The sequence below is a fragment of the Physella acuta genome, unplaced genomic scaffold, assembly GCF_028476545.2.
Source record: "Physella acuta isolate Inbredline_101_S28 unplaced genomic scaffold, ASM2847654v3 ptg000325l, whole genome shotgun sequence".
In the NCBI taxonomy this organism is placed as follows: Eukaryota; Metazoa; Mollusca; class Gastropoda; family Physidae; genus Physella; species Physella acuta.
In genome coordinates this window covers 631,670-648,221 of record NW_026731844.1, presented here as the reverse complement: position 1 = coordinate 648,221, position 16,552 = coordinate 631,670, and the positions used below count along the sequence as shown (strand labels likewise).

At 29.2% G+C, this 16,552-nt stretch overlaps 1 protein-coding gene across 4 annotated transcripts in view; it reads left to right on the top strand.

Moving 5' to 3' along the window:
* The window catches only part of LOC131940669 (intersectin-1), a 28,341-nt gene that overhangs the window by 5,279 nt on the left and 6,510 nt on the right, over window positions 1-16,552 (top strand). For 3 of the 4 annotated variants that reach the window (XM_059299395.1, XM_059299394.1, XM_059299396.1), the window contains exons 15-36: window positions 94-234; window positions 423-507; window positions 590-729; window positions 923-1,095; window positions 1,258-1,295; window positions 1,476-1,631; window positions 1,772-1,863; window positions 1,967-2,094; window positions 2,219-2,297; window positions 2,452-2,649; window positions 2,919-2,974; window positions 3,060-3,139; window positions 3,366-3,541; window positions 4,324-5,157; window positions 6,299-6,326; window positions 6,466-6,587; window positions 6,820-6,927; window positions 7,089-7,164; window positions 7,686-7,868; window positions 15,509-15,624; window positions 15,972-16,078; window positions 16,310-16,385. In XM_059299395.1, coding sequence (XP_059155378.1) covers window positions 94-234; window positions 423-507; window positions 590-729; window positions 923-1,095; window positions 1,258-1,295; window positions 1,476-1,631; window positions 1,772-1,863; window positions 1,967-2,094; window positions 2,219-2,297; window positions 2,452-2,649; window positions 2,919-2,974; window positions 3,060-3,139; window positions 3,366-3,541; window positions 4,324-5,157; window positions 6,299-6,326; window positions 6,466-6,587; window positions 6,820-6,927; window positions 7,089-7,164; window positions 7,686-7,868; window positions 15,509-15,624; window positions 15,972-16,078; window positions 16,310-16,385 — 3,192 coding nt within the window. The remainder of the gene's footprint in view (window positions 1-93; window positions 235-422; window positions 508-589; window positions 730-922; window positions 1,096-1,257; window positions 1,296-1,475; window positions 1,632-1,771; window positions 1,864-1,966; window positions 2,095-2,218; window positions 2,298-2,451; window positions 2,650-2,918; window positions 2,975-3,059; window positions 3,140-3,365; window positions 3,542-4,323; window positions 5,158-6,298; window positions 6,327-6,465; window positions 6,588-6,819; window positions 6,928-7,088; window positions 7,165-7,685; window positions 7,869-15,508; window positions 15,625-15,971; window positions 16,079-16,309; window positions 16,386-16,552) is intronic. The other variant, XM_059299398.1, reaches the window with a different exon arrangement.

Here is a 16,552-nt window from a genome sequence, read left to right as displayed (position 1 = left end):
TTATAGTACTACTAGGTCTAATTTCTGTTAAGTATATTAAGTATTTATCAACATTTACTTCCCATTTATTTATTTTTTAAATTCTGATTTAAGAATGCAAAGAAAGCTGAGCTGTCTCAAAAAATTATTGGTGTTCAAAAGGGCGTAACAGATTTCACATCTAGCATAGATGCAATGCGGTTGACAAGAGACAGAACATTAGCTGATATTGATGTTTTCGAGAGGCAATCAGTGGTTAGTTGTTTTTCTTCTTGTTTGATTTTTATGGCTCTTTCATAAGAAACCTTTTTTTAGTTTGTATTTAAAAAAATTTGAAAATATTTCAGTCATTATCCATGAAGTATATAATGTACTGTTTTGCTGATGCTTTTTAAAAAATATGTATTATTCAACAAAATAATTTTGTAATATTTGATACAAAGGAACTTAACAGAAAATTAGCTGTACTTTCTGGAGAAAAGGATCAACTCAATGTCCAAGTTCAGACTGGTCATGCTACTCCTCTATGTAAGTCTGAAACTTGAAATGTTGTTTACTTGCTGCTATTTTTTCTGAAGTCTTTGCTGTCTATCACAAACAACTATTACAGCTGATGCGCACCGAACAGTGATGCACAGTGTAGAGACAAAGAGAACAAGTATCCAACAATTTAAAAAAGAAATTGAACAGCTTGAAAGTGATACTGAAGCAAGACTTGGGGAGATAGACTGTAACAATGCTGAGTTGAGGGTAACTAAAACAAATTTTTAAGTTGAAATATAGTTTCAAATTATCTGTTGTAGAAGTAAATATTAATTGTATAGATAGTTGTAAAATATATAATTTGTTTTGTAGTTTAAGAAAAGTAAAGTATGCAATAATAAAATTATTTGTATTTTCATTACCAAAGTAAATTGTACTCAAGTTTACGCTATCTTTGTAGAATCTAAAAGAACAGTTAAATAAACTGGAGAGAGAATTACCACTGCTCCAGAAGCAGCATGAAGAAAGATTAGCCCAGCAAAAGAAAGCTACTTTAGAACTTCAACAGAAGCAAAGGGCAGAAAAGGAACGACAAGAAAAACTTAAGCAGGATGTTGCACAGCAGGCAAAAAAGTAAAAATAAAAGAAACCATTATTTCAATTTTATGTTATTCTAATGATAATTTTGAATAAACAGTTGCCTTTTTTATAATAATACTAAAAATAAAAAAATTATATTATGGATAATAAAGTTAGAGCATTGAAAAGAATTTTAATAAGGTGTTAATTTTCCAGAGCAATTCAGAATGAGGCAACAAAACCTGCAACAAACTGTGAGTAAAAATGAACTTTTGAAAAAGTATTGTTTACCAAAATGTTAAAACTTTTTCACATTCTGAGACATGTACTTTAAATAAAACATTTGTTATTACTTTGTTTCTCTGTCACTGAAGTTAGTATATTGTATTTCTGATATTCATTTTTTCTCTCTTTTTTTTTTTTTTTTTTTTTAGCCCAGCCTAGTTGGTTTGACTTCCCTGGTTCTGGTGTTTCTAGCAGTGATGGTGGAACCAGCTCTGCTAATAGCTGGGATGCAGGATTTTCCAGCACTGCGATGTATGACAATACACCAGCTGCCTGGAACTCTAATGGGGCAACAACAGCTGGAGGTAACAATTTGTTGTTTTTATCTGTTAGAGAGTGCATTTAATTTTCTAAATTGATAATAAGGTTGATTAATTTATTAAGTATTGTATTTCAGTGAAAATTTTGCTTTGCTTTATAAAAAAAATGTGTTGTTGTTTGACAGGTTCACAGAATAAACTTAAGTATAGAGCTTTATATGATTTCCAAGCATCTAGAGATGATGAATTGTCTTTGGTAGCTGGCGCAGAATTATGGGTAAGAGCTTCTGTTGTAGATTCAATAAAAACTATATTATTTTAAATTTGTAAAGTATGAAAAAGTTAAACGTTTGTGTCTTTGTATATCTTTAATGAAACAGGTATTCTCAGACTTCACTCCTATTCCTGGTATGGAAGACTGGCATAAAGGAGATTACAATGGTAATATTGGCTGGTTTCCTAAAGCTTATGTTGAAAGGCTTGATGAACCTTCTGCTGATCCTTTCGGGTAACTATTTTGTCTTTTATTTTGTTGTTCCATTATTGATGTTTGATGAGTGTTATTGGCATTAACACATTTTTAAAAAACTTTGAGAGCTTTACTTTATTGAAATTACAATCTTCAATTGCAGCAGTGCTTTTGATACTGTTATTTCAAATGCTCCAAAAACTCAGACAGAAACTGAACTTTTTGGATCAGCCTTTACTCAAGTAAGAAAATATCTCACACAAATTGTTTTGTTTAAATCACACCATTAAAACAAGTTGAATAATTTCACTTTTAAAAGCTTCAGTTGTTTATATTTGATCTTTAAAACCTTTTTTTAAATATTTTGTTAAAGCAAGAACTCAATTTTTTTAATAGCCAAGTGCAATACCATCAAGAGTAGCAGATGAAGTTCCCTCTTCTACTGCAAGTACTGTTCTACAAGATGGTTTATTAGCCAAAGCCATTTATCCTTGGAAAGCAAGACAAGAAACAGACCTTACTTTTGATAAAGATGATGTCATTCTAGTCAAAGAGCAGCAAGAAATGAAATGGTTCGGAGAACTCAATGGAAAGGTATTATTTATACTTATGATGAACTTTTTAAAAAATGGAATAGAATTTGTAGGTTGAAACTTATCAATAATTGCAAAATAAGAATAGTAATAAAAGATTCAGAGCAATATAATTGGTGTAACCAATGTATACTTGTAAGGGTCTCTGATTTAATTTATTATGAGATATTTTTTTTTAATACTGAAAACAGCTTAGCACTTTAGAATAAATATATTTGACAGTCATAGGGTTAAAACGTTCTCTAATGGTCAACTTTTTGAATTTTTCAGAATGGATGGTTTCCTAAAGCATATGTTAAACTTATAGGTGTAGCTCCAAAAGCCGGGTAAATATGTTTTTAAAATTATTTAACTAGTTTTATTTTTAACGTTTTTATTTTAAATTAAATATTTTTAAATAAAATCTTTTAGATTATCAGTAGATGATAGCATCTCTAGTCAAGTGCCAGCCTTGGATATATCTAGTCCTGCTGCTTCAGATGTTCAAGGAGGTATTGCTTAAAAATAGTTTAAACTTTTCTTAAGGTTATTTCTATAACTGCCCTTGTTCAACAGAACTTTAATATTTGCTATATGAAGAATCTTGGATATGAAAATTCCCCTTTGTATGTAACCTTTTTCTAACTGCATGGTTAACCTGTTTTGATTTAGAGTTACTTTTTAATAGCACATCGCTTGCAGAAATAAAAATCTAGGAATTTCGTCATTTGTTTCCAGAGTATTATATAGCAATGTATTCATATACATCTGAAGAAGCAGCAGATCTGAATTTTAATGAAGGTGATATGATTTATGTAACAAGTACTTCTGGAGATTGGTGGAGTGGAATGCTAGGAGAGCAAGGAAAAAGTGGGATTTTCCCAGCTAATTATGTCAAGAAGCTAGAAATTCAGGTTAGTTCTTATGTTGTGATGTCAGTTTAATCTGTATGGCTTCTGTTGTATGATATAAGATTGATGTTTTTCTGTAAAAATGGAAAAATACCACATAATATATAAGGTATGCTCAAACCTTATATGTTTGAACATGCATGCTAACACACTTTGGGTTGTTTCAATGTAGTAAAAAGTCTCTAAATTATAAAAGTGCAGAAAATAAAAATACTGAAATAAAAAATTGAAATTATGAAAAGAGGTTAGCTCTTTCAGCCTGATGGTAATTTAATTATTACATTGCAAAAGTTAAAGGATTTTATTTTACTGTCAGTAGTTTTGGAAGTAAAGGGTTTCATAGACCGTTTTGCATAAATATGCACCACAAACATCATTTTAAAAATAATTTTTTTAAAACAAACATACATTTATTAATAGAATGAACAAAAAAAAAAGAAAGTAGTATTTTTTTTTTAAAGAAATTCTTAGATTTATACTTTACAAATATTTGAGTTAGTCTAACTTCTATTTTATTTTCAATAATTGGGACCTAATATTACTACTTTTTATTATTTTTCTCCACTTTTGGAAAAAGGAAGAAAGCAAGATATTATTGAGTATTAAATTAGTAGTTTTTTTACTTTCAATTACATAGCACAGATAAATAAAGTTTTGTTTGAGGTCTTGATTGAATTTGTAGAGAATATCTTCATTAGCTTTAACATTGTACATGTCCTGTAAAAAAAGTTAAACTGTGTTTTTGCTGCAGTTATTCCAATTACTGCCATTTCTGATTTTTCCAGCCTGTCAAAGTGGATTCAAAGAATGCAAAAAATAGTAACATTGATAACTTCTTAAATGACTTTACTAATCCTACAACAGTTTTATCTAGTTTTGCATCTAATTCAAACAGTGATAATTATCCTCCATTTAACAATCAAATTAAATCTAAAGATCCAGAGTTAGATTTTCTCACACTTGGTTCTGCTAGCATCCCACCAATACAAGTAGGAACACAACCTCAGCAGGTAAACCCTATGGATGAATTTGGATTTTCAAGTGCTGGGTTTGTTAGCAATAGTTCTGTGCAAGCTAAAGAATCCAGTTATGATGATATGTTTGCTGAGTTTCTACAACCACCTTCAAGCTCTGGTTCCCAATCTGGACAACCTGTCCTAAGCAAGAAAAGTAGTAGCATGGGGGATCTGCTTGGGACAATGGCTGACCCTTTTGGTGGCGATGACCCATTCGGAAATGATCATTCTTTTTCTGGCAACAGTTTTAACAGGACAGGATTTCAGCCTACAACAGACCCTTCCTCACTTTTGGAAAATGGGAGTTTTATAGATTCTTTGAAGACACCCGTTGATTTGGTTGCAAATGCAAGCTTCATTGATAATTTAAAACCTAGCATTAGCCTTCCTGATATACTTGACCTGGAAAATGATGCTTCACAAAACAACTTATTTGATATGGACTTGAGTGGCTTTACAAAGCAGCCAAATGCTCGGCCTAAAAGTGCTGTTAGCTTTAGTGATGAATTAAATAAATCTATTAAAAAGTCAAGTGCCAAGCCAGCACCTCAGCCACCTGGTGTCAAGCAAACACCACCTCCCAAGCCCAGCCCTAGAACTGCAGTAAGAAAATACCGAATTTTTGTGCACTTTGTTTTTTCAACCTTACCCATATTAAATACACCTGTTCTCTCAGTTATTAACAGAATAAACTTAACTTTATGACGCCATTGCAAAACCTTTTATAAAAAAAAATTTACTACATATTCCCTAATGGTGCAGTACTTAAAGTGACTGTTTGTCACAAACACTTAGCATATACTAAATACAACAATTTTTTAAACAATGATTAAAACATCAGGATCTAGTTTTGGTAACAGTTTGTTCCTGCTTTTAAACTTTTTCACAGCCAATTATAAATGGTATAAATTAATTTCCCAACACCTTCCTATTCCATCATCCAGATTAAGTTTTTTGTGTACCATACATTACCCCCTGATTTGTTTTATGTTTATTCTAAGGTACTTAGTTTATTATTATTAAGTTTAAATGTATGCACTTTTTACTAATGATTTAAAACGGTAACCTTAAATGGAAAAAAATCAATAAATTATTAAATGAGGAAAACACTAATCTTTGACTGATTATTATTGTCAAAATTGGTCTTCGAATTCATAAATAAACAAGTATAAATTTGGAATTTATTTGCATGCATTTTATAACATCAGTGTTATTTTTCTAATGTTCATTTTTATGAAGCTGATTCTTTGAAAGTTGTACACTAAATCCTATTAAGTTATATAAAAAGATTTATGTAATTTTAAACTGATAATAGTAACACTTATTTCAATCATGTTCTAATAAAAACATAACCTGTATTTCAAACTTTGTACATAAAAATGTGTATTAATTACTGAAATTGTTGTTAAACAGCAACTAGAATATTATTATTGATACTATAAAACTGTTTTGTATAACTTCTGCTTGTGATGAATTTGACTAATATAATAATAATTTTGTTCAGATATTGTTTATGATCACAAAGTAAAGCAAGCACAATTATGAGCAAAACCTTACCTGTCATGTACACCACCAATTACCCTCCTCAATCTATTCCATTTATTTAACTTTGTATAATATGTTAACCAGAGAGTTCTAAACATGATTAGGGTTCTTTACATTATTGTTTATGACATTAAGTTGTAGTTCAACATTTAATCAATGATTTATTTATATCTATTTACCTATTCTTACTTCTATTTAGCCTGAACAGAAGAGTGTCAAGAAACCAGGTAAAATTGTGTTTTGTTTCAAGTATTTAATTATCATTAAAATCTTCTAGAAATATCAGAGGCTTTTTATCCATTATGCAAATTTTGTTAACAATTTCCCCACAATTTTGGCTTACTGTTTTAGTATTATCATTTTCAGAAATAGCAAGAGTTATTGCACCTTATGTGGCAACGGGTACAGGCCAGTTAAGTCTTGAGACTGGCAATCTGATCAATGTTAGGCAGAAAAGTCCAAGAGGATGGTGGGAGGGAGAACTGCAGGTAAACCATTTTTGTTGTATTTGTTTACATTTTTTTTACAGTGTTTTTAATGTTAGTTGCAATTCTTTTAACATAAATATAAGGGGCATAATTATCTTTTTTTAAATATATATTTTTTTAAATACTATGTTAATAAATCCATAAAATAAAATCCCAAGATCAAACAATATGTAGTATACAAGTACACTGCAAAATAGTACTGTTTTTAAATTGTTGGTAAAATCTTTTACAGGTAAGAGGTCAAAAGAAAAGGATTGGCTGGTTTCCCGCTAACTATGTTAAACTTTTGGGTGCATCAAGTGCGCGGTCAACTCCTGAGCCATCTGTTGCTGCTTTAACTGTGAGTATGCTTTAAAGATTTTCTTGATTTTATATAGCCTTATGGTCTACCAAATTCATTATTTTTAAATTTATATTTAAAATTTCTTGTAATAATTTTTTTTTAAATACTTCCAGTTTAAAAATTAAGTTATTGATTTTAAAAGAAATATTTGTCTATAGATTGGTGCGCAGGGCAGTAGATCAACTACACCACAAAGTACTGCAAGTCAAGAAGGAGTTGTTGGAGCAAATCAATGTAAGCTTTCAATTATACTACTAATCAAAAACTTGAAGTGCTTACATTGAAATACAAATTTTAATTTAACACACATTCAAATGGATATGCATTTACTTTAAATCACTACACTGTTTTTCATTTCAATATACAGTCTTAAAGTAGAAGTTTCTGTTTTGTATTATTACACTTCTACTAGAAAATAGTATTTGCTATGTATTCCTACACTACTCTTTTTCTTTAGTCCCATAGTGTAGGATGACTGTCCCTGATGTTGTCTTCCCTTTTTTATTTTTTTGCCTTCTTTTTTACTGCCTGGTACTGTACCTTGTAAAAAAGTTTTTGCTCGACCAAATGACCTTATGATGTGTCTAAACTATTTTAGTTTTCATTATTAAACTATTGTCAGCAGCTCATTATTTACGTCGACCAATCGCCTTATTCAAAATGTCACATACTGCATTTTTTAGACATTGTCTTTTGTATGTTAATCCTTGAAACTTTCTATAACACCTACTTACCATTCATATAAACCATTTCAGCTGAAACAGTAGTTGCTCTGTATGCCTACGCTGCTCAGAATGATGATGAGCTGACATTCCAAAAGGATGCAGTGATAACTGTTTTAAGTCGGGACAACCAGGACTGGTGGCATGGTCAGTTGGATGGCAAGACAGGAGTATTTCCATCGAACTATGTCACATACAACCCCCAGTCTCAATCTTGTGAGTACATTTCTTCAAGTTTTTTTTAACTTCATTACATTTTACAACCTATGTGTTGGTTTGGCTTTTGGTATTTCAATATTTACTAATATCTTGTATAGACACTACATTTCACTTTTCCAAAAGGGTTTGGTTTGTGTATTAAAATTTTTCCCTCCTTTTGATTTAAAATAACCATAAGGAAGTTAAATTATATGTAGTTTTTTTTTTAAAATATTAATAAGTGTCAGATTTTTTATTATTTATATTTTACAGAAACCAAATAGGTTCTAGATCTAGTTATTTTTTATAAAGTATGATTTTTCATAATTACTTAATACAAATTAACACCTTTTTTAATTATTTTAAAAAAAAAATTTGTCAAAAGTTATTAAATTTGCTGTCATTAAACAATTATCTTGATTCTAAAACTGTTACCATGAGAACAAAGGTTAAATAAAAAACTAGCTTTCACAGCAAACACTGACATCAGTTTTCAAGTCCTTTCATTCAGTGTAGGCCTACCTAAATTTAGACACAAATTCTCAGTTCAAGTTCTTTTATTTCTAATTTTTCACTTAAATGTAAAATTAGAATTTTAGAGTAAAGGAAGTACACTAAAATTTAAAAGTATGAAATTTTTTTTAAAAAGTATGTAAAAAAACATCAAATTAAGTTTTGGAAATGTACAGAATATACTTGGTATGCTATTGCTGCCCAACCCCTTATATTTAACCTGCTTAGTTACATTCTATATAAAATGATTTTTAATTTAGTGCTAACACTTGCCAGTGATTTAGGAGCTGTGGGGAGCGTGCGGTGTTTATGCTGTAAGCTTGCTGTAACAACACATCTCCTTTGTCTATTCTACAGGACAGCAAGTTTGCAGCTGAACACCGCACTGCATACACCTACATGACTGGACTACTGCTTCAGTTTACAGACTCTGTGATCCTATTTTAGATAGCCTAATGTCATGTCTGCATCAGATTAGACCCACTACTTATTTTTGTACCTTTTTAGATAAAGCAGAGAATTGTATGTTATTTATATTGAAGCCAGTGTCTTGCTTTATCTTAGGTTTTGTATCAAAATCTAAGTTGGATGGGTTGTTGGTTGTTTCTTTTTTTTTTTTTTCCTTTCAGTCCTAATTGATTAGTTGTAAAATATGTTAGCTTTCAATTATGAATTGATAGCTGTTGGAAAGCCTTATCTTCTGATTTCTTATACTATTGAAACATTCAAGTTTAAGCAATGATATTTTAATAGTTTTACTATCATTTTTTTTTACATAAATTCAAAGGAAAAGCTAAAAATACTCACAATTTTCTTGAATGTGTACATTTTAGGTATTTGTTTTGTAACATGCATTTATTTGATTACTAGATCTACTGATTGTCTTCATCAGTAGAGTAATTTCAACAAAAGTTTGTAATAAGAGATACATTTTAATGAAGTAGTGCATCTTTATGCTTTTTACATAATTCATTGTTGAAGTTAAGACATAATGAGCTATGTATCTAACTTTAATCTTCTTAGAATGATATGACCCAAATATTCTTAAAGTTTAATAACAAAACACATTGTTTTTTTAAAGTACATAATAACAAATACTTTCACAGATTTTGTCTCACAACCCTTTGTACTTAACAAATAAATTTTTATTTACTTAACTTTTCTTGCCCTTCCCCACTACTAATTCAGCTCATTATTATATATTACTTTTTATTACTATCTGCTTATTTTTCCCTCTAAGTTATGTTTGATTTTACCCTGATCTCACACTACTGTTATCTCTGTACCGGTATATCATTTCAAGTATATCATTTCAATAGCCTTACATTTTGTAAGTTTTCTTCATTTTTGCCTAAATTACTATGGAGCGAGCATAGTAAAACCATGCTCTATAATATTTAAAAGCTTTTATTTTTTACCTTAGGGAGATTTTTAATTAAAATGACATAATACCCATTTAAATAAAAAATGGTTCAAGTAATATTTTTATTCTGTATGTTTCTTTAAATTGTCAAATCCGCTAAGCATAATTGATCAATAAAATATTTTTTTTTAAATTAAGTACAGATTTCTTTGAGTTTTATTAGGTATTATTTATATTTTATACACTTTGAATTTTAGTAGGTATTATTTATATTTTATATAGATATGTTTTCAAAATTTAGTAACAAATGTAAATGTCTCCGCTATAATAGGCCATTAAATGATGAAAGTATTCAGTGTAGACAAATCTTGTTTGCGTAAAAATTATTCTGAAAATTTTACTTTTAAATTTGTGAACAAATAGTAGATTTCAGTTTTCGTCAAAATGGCAGCACTTTTTTAAAAAATCTTTGGTTGTTAATTCTGTTTTAAACAAAAGAAAATTATAGTCTTTATGACTAAATTCAATATAAATAAGAAAAATTTGTTACATATTTTATCAGAGCAATCAAAAACCTTGATCATATAGTGCAGTGTAAAAACAGTATTTATGTAATTATATTATTTAAGTTGGTTTTAGTAACTTGAACTTTTTAAGTATGGTTTTTTCCATAGTACTTTAATAGTCAAGAAATGATGTTCTGTAACTGTTAAGTAGTGTAATTAAGTTTTCAAGTTTACTTATAATGGTTACTCATATTAATATTTAAGTACCAATCTCTAGAGACATTTTAGATGTGTCCACCTGTATATTACCTTAAGTTTTAATCATTTCTTGAAAACTAGCAGTTAAACTTTTATATAGGAATATTTATTTTAAAAATATTTATTTTAATATCAATTGCATAGTACTTTATTTTTATATTTTTGCAAGACATAGTATAATCTGTTGTGATGGTAAATAAACACATGGTAATTATAAATATACATTTTAAATAGAAAGCTATGTAATAAATTATTTTTTAAATATTTTAATTACCTTTAATATAGTTACACATTTTATTTATTTTGTTTTATTGTCAAATCTTGAAATGAATACCATATATAAGGAGGAATAATTAACAATTGAAAATGTAGCTATGAACAATATAAAAAAATTGTGTGATCAGTTATAATATCTGATACCAAATTCACTTTTTGTGAGCCCTTCATTTAATTTTTTCTTTAGCAAACGAAAAATAAATATTAATCAAGCTTTTTTAAGAGTATTTTTAAATGTTTCACCTTGAAGTACATCTCAAGATTTTTACTTTGTTTTTATAATCCACCCTAAGGAGTAAAGCTAACAGATGTATTAGCATTTCAGACACACTGGTTCTCTCTGTCATTGTCTCATATCTGTATTTTTTAAAAAGCAGTTTTTAACATTTCAGTACATTTTCTTTGCATCACAGAAAATTATAAATATTTTTAACAGCAATATTTTAACAAATGTAAGTTGTTTTCAATATTGAAATGTTTTTTTAATATAGGTAACACTTTCTTATAATGCTTTTAAATATGGTTTTGAATTTTCTTTCTTGTATATTAATTAATAAAACACGACTAAAATTAAAATAACTTAAACCTCATTCTTTAAAAAGGAGAAACCGTTATTTCTTCCAATAGATTTTTTAACCCAAGGACTGAATTCTCTTACCTCAGTGTTAAAGGCCAGTGCAATACAAGTGCTGATACAAATGACTTATGATAATCAAGAATATATCTAAACATTAATTACAAATTGTTATAAATTGTTTGTAGAAATTAATAGCAGATCAATATGGATTAAATTAAACAAACTATTGGACAGCATATGCGATCTAAAAGTTTTTGATCTAGTGACATTTTTTTAAACACTTCTCTTTATAAATCTTCAGGCTAATACAAACTTTTCCCAAAAACCAAAATGTTATAGAAACGAGTTAATCAAAAATAGTATATTGTTAATTAAATAATTTTCTTTGTATGTCTTCATCCATAAACATATTTTATTGTCATTAATTTCCTTTGTAACAAGAAGGTATTGTTTGACAATGATACCAATAGAGTGAGTACTGTATTTGTTTTGCTGATACCAAAGTTTCTTTCAGTTCTATGTAGAACATTTTGTTGTTTTTAGTTGTGTCAGTCTCTGGGGACTCGGCATCATTGGCATTTAGCATACAATATTTGTAACCTCATTTTTTTTCTTGCTAGCTCTAGTTCTATACTCATATATAACAAAATGTTGTTAGAAGTTGTATGCCTTTAGTGAGCAGAACATATTTGATTAGAATCAGTATCTAGGTATGGAAGATAACCTTTGCTTCCATCTCTTACCTATACTTCATTGTTACTTGAAAGTTGTAGTGAAGCTTTTTAGTTTAGTTACTTAGTCAGTAATTTAGTTGTAATACACACTTTGCATAATCTTTTGCATTATAACAATTACAATTTAAATATTGTAAAATCAGAGAGTATAATTCTAACAATTAGTAAATTAGCTTTTGTAAACTGTTCATTAGTGTGATAGAATAATAAATGTACTGTAGCATTAGAACTTATACTTTAATGTTCTCACAATGTTAAAGAGGCATTTGTTTTTAAATTTTAAATCAGTTTGTTGGCTACCAAGATATTACTTTGTTGATTGCTTTGGTGTATATTTGCTTTTATCTTGCTTTCAATAAACCCACCAGTAAAACATTTTTTCTGTGTATTAGTGAATTGAAGAACATTTATCATTTATAAAGGTAATTAGTTACAGAAGAAGATTAATCCAGTTTTAATAATTATTACTTTTCTATTATATCAAGGAAGTTTATTTTACTAAAATATATATTAGGATAAGATATAGTTTTTTTTCTTTATCTTATCTAGATTTGACTTAAATGTTAAATAGCTAATTTGATAAATGACAGAAATGTGGCATGCATTGCTTATTAACTCATTAAGTAGTTTAATCTTATTTAGTATTATATGGATCATACTATATAGCTTTGCAAGAAATACACATCGATGAAACTTGTCCCCATTGATAACTTATCTTTCCACTCAATCAATGTTTAGATAGTAAATATTTATTGTAAAACTCAACTAGTCAAAACTGAATGAAGTTTTACCTGTATTATTGTCAAGATATGTTAGTGAGCAGAGAATATTTTAAATTATGTATACCTATATATGTTAGCTATCAGCATCTGAATATTTTTATTTAGTAACATTTAATAAAATCAGTTAACCATGAAAACATTGCTCAGTTTGTTACTCTTGTTTTGTAGGATAGCATAGCACCAATCTAGTTATCACAACCAAAAATAGGATGGAAAAGTATTCAGCACTCCCACATTCTTTAAGTCCTTAGTAAATTGAAACTCTTGTTCTTAAATGTTTTGAGAAAGGGAACATGAATAGTAGAAAATTTTAGTCGTTACTGTGCATATTTTTAATCTCAAAATCCAAGGTTGGCTGATTTAAATTTATTTGGTTCATTTAATAAAGTTGATACAGATAACATTAAAAATTCATTAATTGTTTATTTAAATAATATGGTAACGTGACAAAATGACAGTGACACAGTAGCTCTCTGACCTGCTATATGATGTTATCCAAATTGAGACCCAAAAAAATGTGTTCATAACTATTCAGCTGCCCCCCCCCCCCCCACACACACACACAAACACAAAATCCTCCACAATCTACCCACAACAAAAAAGTCTAACATTAATCAATATGGCTCACAACATAGGGGTCGACCATAAATGGGGGGAGGGGGTCTGTAATTTTGTGACGGTGTGTGATGAGGGCGGGGGTTAAGATGGTCCGGCGTCACACTTTTGCATTATAAAAAAGCATTGTTAGAAAACAAATTTTAGACAATATTTCGCGTTTTAGAAAACTTTTAATTAATTGTAATAGGAATTGATTAAAATACTTTATTTTGACAGAGTTCAGACAAGATTTTAGAAAAATATTGATGTTTTAAAAAAATTCAACTGCAATTTTGAGGGGGGTTGTAGGCTGAGGTGTGACGTCATTTTAGGGGGGTCTGGCTTTTTGTGACGGAGGGGAGAGGGGGAGGGGGGGTAAAAGTCATCAAAAAAAGCGTGACGTCATTTATGGATGACCCCATAATGAATCCAGACAAAACAACAAGTGACAATTTAGCTACCAAAATATTACAATAATAGCACACTACTGAAGAAAGATAACTGGGCATATATTCACCTGAGGAAACTAAAAGGAGGAACTTAATCTACATGGGAGCTAATGTATGACAGGATTCTATATATGACTAAACCTTTTAATGAACAGCTGGAGTGTAATAGTAGGAGCTTACACTGTGTAAAACCAAATTACTGTCCTATTGACGATAATGTATTGACAGGGCTGTATCATTTCAGGCCAATTTGGTGGGGACAATTTGTCTGTCGTTTTTACCACTGCACAAGCTCAGAAATTACAAAATAGTAAATTATACATTTTGAGAAACTAATGAAACTATTGTAAATTGAGATCAGATATTGAGATTTTGATTGTAACATTTAAATGATATAATAAAAATATAATTTTTTACAATGGTAGGCCTATATAAAATATTAGATCAGTAAAAATTTTGTTTTTAATTCAGTGATGGTTTTATTCAACTAACAAAAAAAAAGGGGCATAAACAAAACAATTCTACAAAGTAATTATAAAAACCAAGGATATTTTCATAATTGGTGCTATTACATTCAATGACTTGCAAAGAAACAACTATATGAAACATAAAGTATACAATGATTAGTCACATGTCTGTCTTATTTTAACATGTATTACACTGAGGTTTATGGCTGGTAAACTACTTCATCTTTTATATTAATTGCCAGGCCCTTTGGTAAACTACACTGTGAGGTTTATAGCTGGTAAACTACACTGTGAGGTTTATAGCTGGTAAACTACACTGTGATGTTTATAGCTGGTAAACTACACTGTGATGTTTATAGCTGGTAAACTACACTGTGATGTTTATAGCTGGTAAACTACACTGTGAGGTTTATAGCTGGTAAACTACACTGTGAGGTTTATAGCTGGTAAACTACACTGTGAGGTTTATAGCTGGTAAACTACACTGTGAGGTTTATAGCTGGTAAACTACACTGTGATGTTTATAGCTGGTAAACTACACTGTGAGGTTTATAGCTGGTAAACTACACTGTGAGGTTTATAGCTGGTAAACTACACTGTGATGTATAGCTGGTAAACTACACTGTGAGGTTTATAGCTGGTAAGCTACACTATGAGGTTTATAGCTGGTAAACTACACCCTAAGGTTTATAGCTGGTAAACTACTTCATCTTTTATATTAATTGTCAGGAGACTTGGTAAATTAAACTACTAAAGTCTACATGGCTTACTGATGGTGGTGAGATACATCTGCCAGACTGGTAGGCTGGCTTAACTGACATATTTAGTCATCTAATAACTATTAATGATGCTAAACACTTAAGCATCATGGCTTACAGCTTATCACTGTAGAAGCTAAAATTATATTTGTCTTTTTTATTTTCTATAGTTCTAGATTCTACTTATATTTAACATTAAGAAAGTGTTTTAGTCCTATCATATTTTTGTGTTTGGCTAATCTTATCTTTTTAAAAATGATAGTAACCAATTTAATGGCAATAATGTAATTGTTTTGTTTTTGTGGAGCTGGAGTTCTATATTTAATTTAGTTAGAGCCAGAAACAATTCTTTAGAGAAATTATTTATTTTATTTAAAGGGATGAATGACACTCAGGGAACTCTGTCAAAAGATGAACGCAAGAGACAACACGCAATACAAGAACTGATTAACACCGAAGAATCTTATAATTCAGACATGCAAATTGCACTTGAGGTAACAATTCTTTTTATATGGCAGATTAACAAAATATTTTGAAACACATTTTTGGATTTATCCACTTTGTAATAAAAAACTGATGTTAGCTAGCCTTGTTTGGAAATTATGTTCCTGGTCAGTACTCACTTTAGCTAGCTTTGTTGGTAATTTAGAAATTATCTCTAGCTTTTAATTAATGTGTTAATTCTATATGTAATAATTTTAGTATATTACAGATTATTTCTCCACCATACTGGTATTTCTGTACTTCCTTGTTACCATACCGAAATATTAACTTGGAAATGATAAAAGAGATATTACGTAAAATTAGTAAATCTGTATTGTTTATTTTAAAATTTCCATAGGTGTTCAAAAAGCCAATGCTTGCTGCCAATACTATTCCTAAAGAATCTGTTAATCAAATTTTTATAAACTGGGAAGAATTAATAGTCTGCAATAAAAAGCTTTTACAGTAAGTACATTGTTTTAAATATCATTACTGTGAATTAGTTTGAAAATCTGAAATAAAATTTTGGCTCATCATGATGAGTTACTTGCTTATAAAATTTAATCGTGTAAGATTTAGGTTTTTTTTAAATTACAAGTGATGTTTCTTGAATATTTTAAAAAATCCTTACAGTAGTTGATGGTTTGTTAGTTAACATTGGCTATGCATCAATATCTTTTAAAAATATTTTCTTAGAGCCTTAAGGGTCAGGAAAAAAATGTGTGGTAAAAATGGAGTTATAGTCAGCATTGGGGATATCCTTTGTGAAAGTGTAAGTATATTAATTAATTATTAATAATTAATTATTAATTAAAGTAATTGGCTTAATTATAGGACATATCAATATATGGTTTTATAAAATTGTTATTTTTTTGTTTTTATAATTATCATCTATAAATATGTAAATTCATTCAGAAAATGTTATAACATATTGAGAAA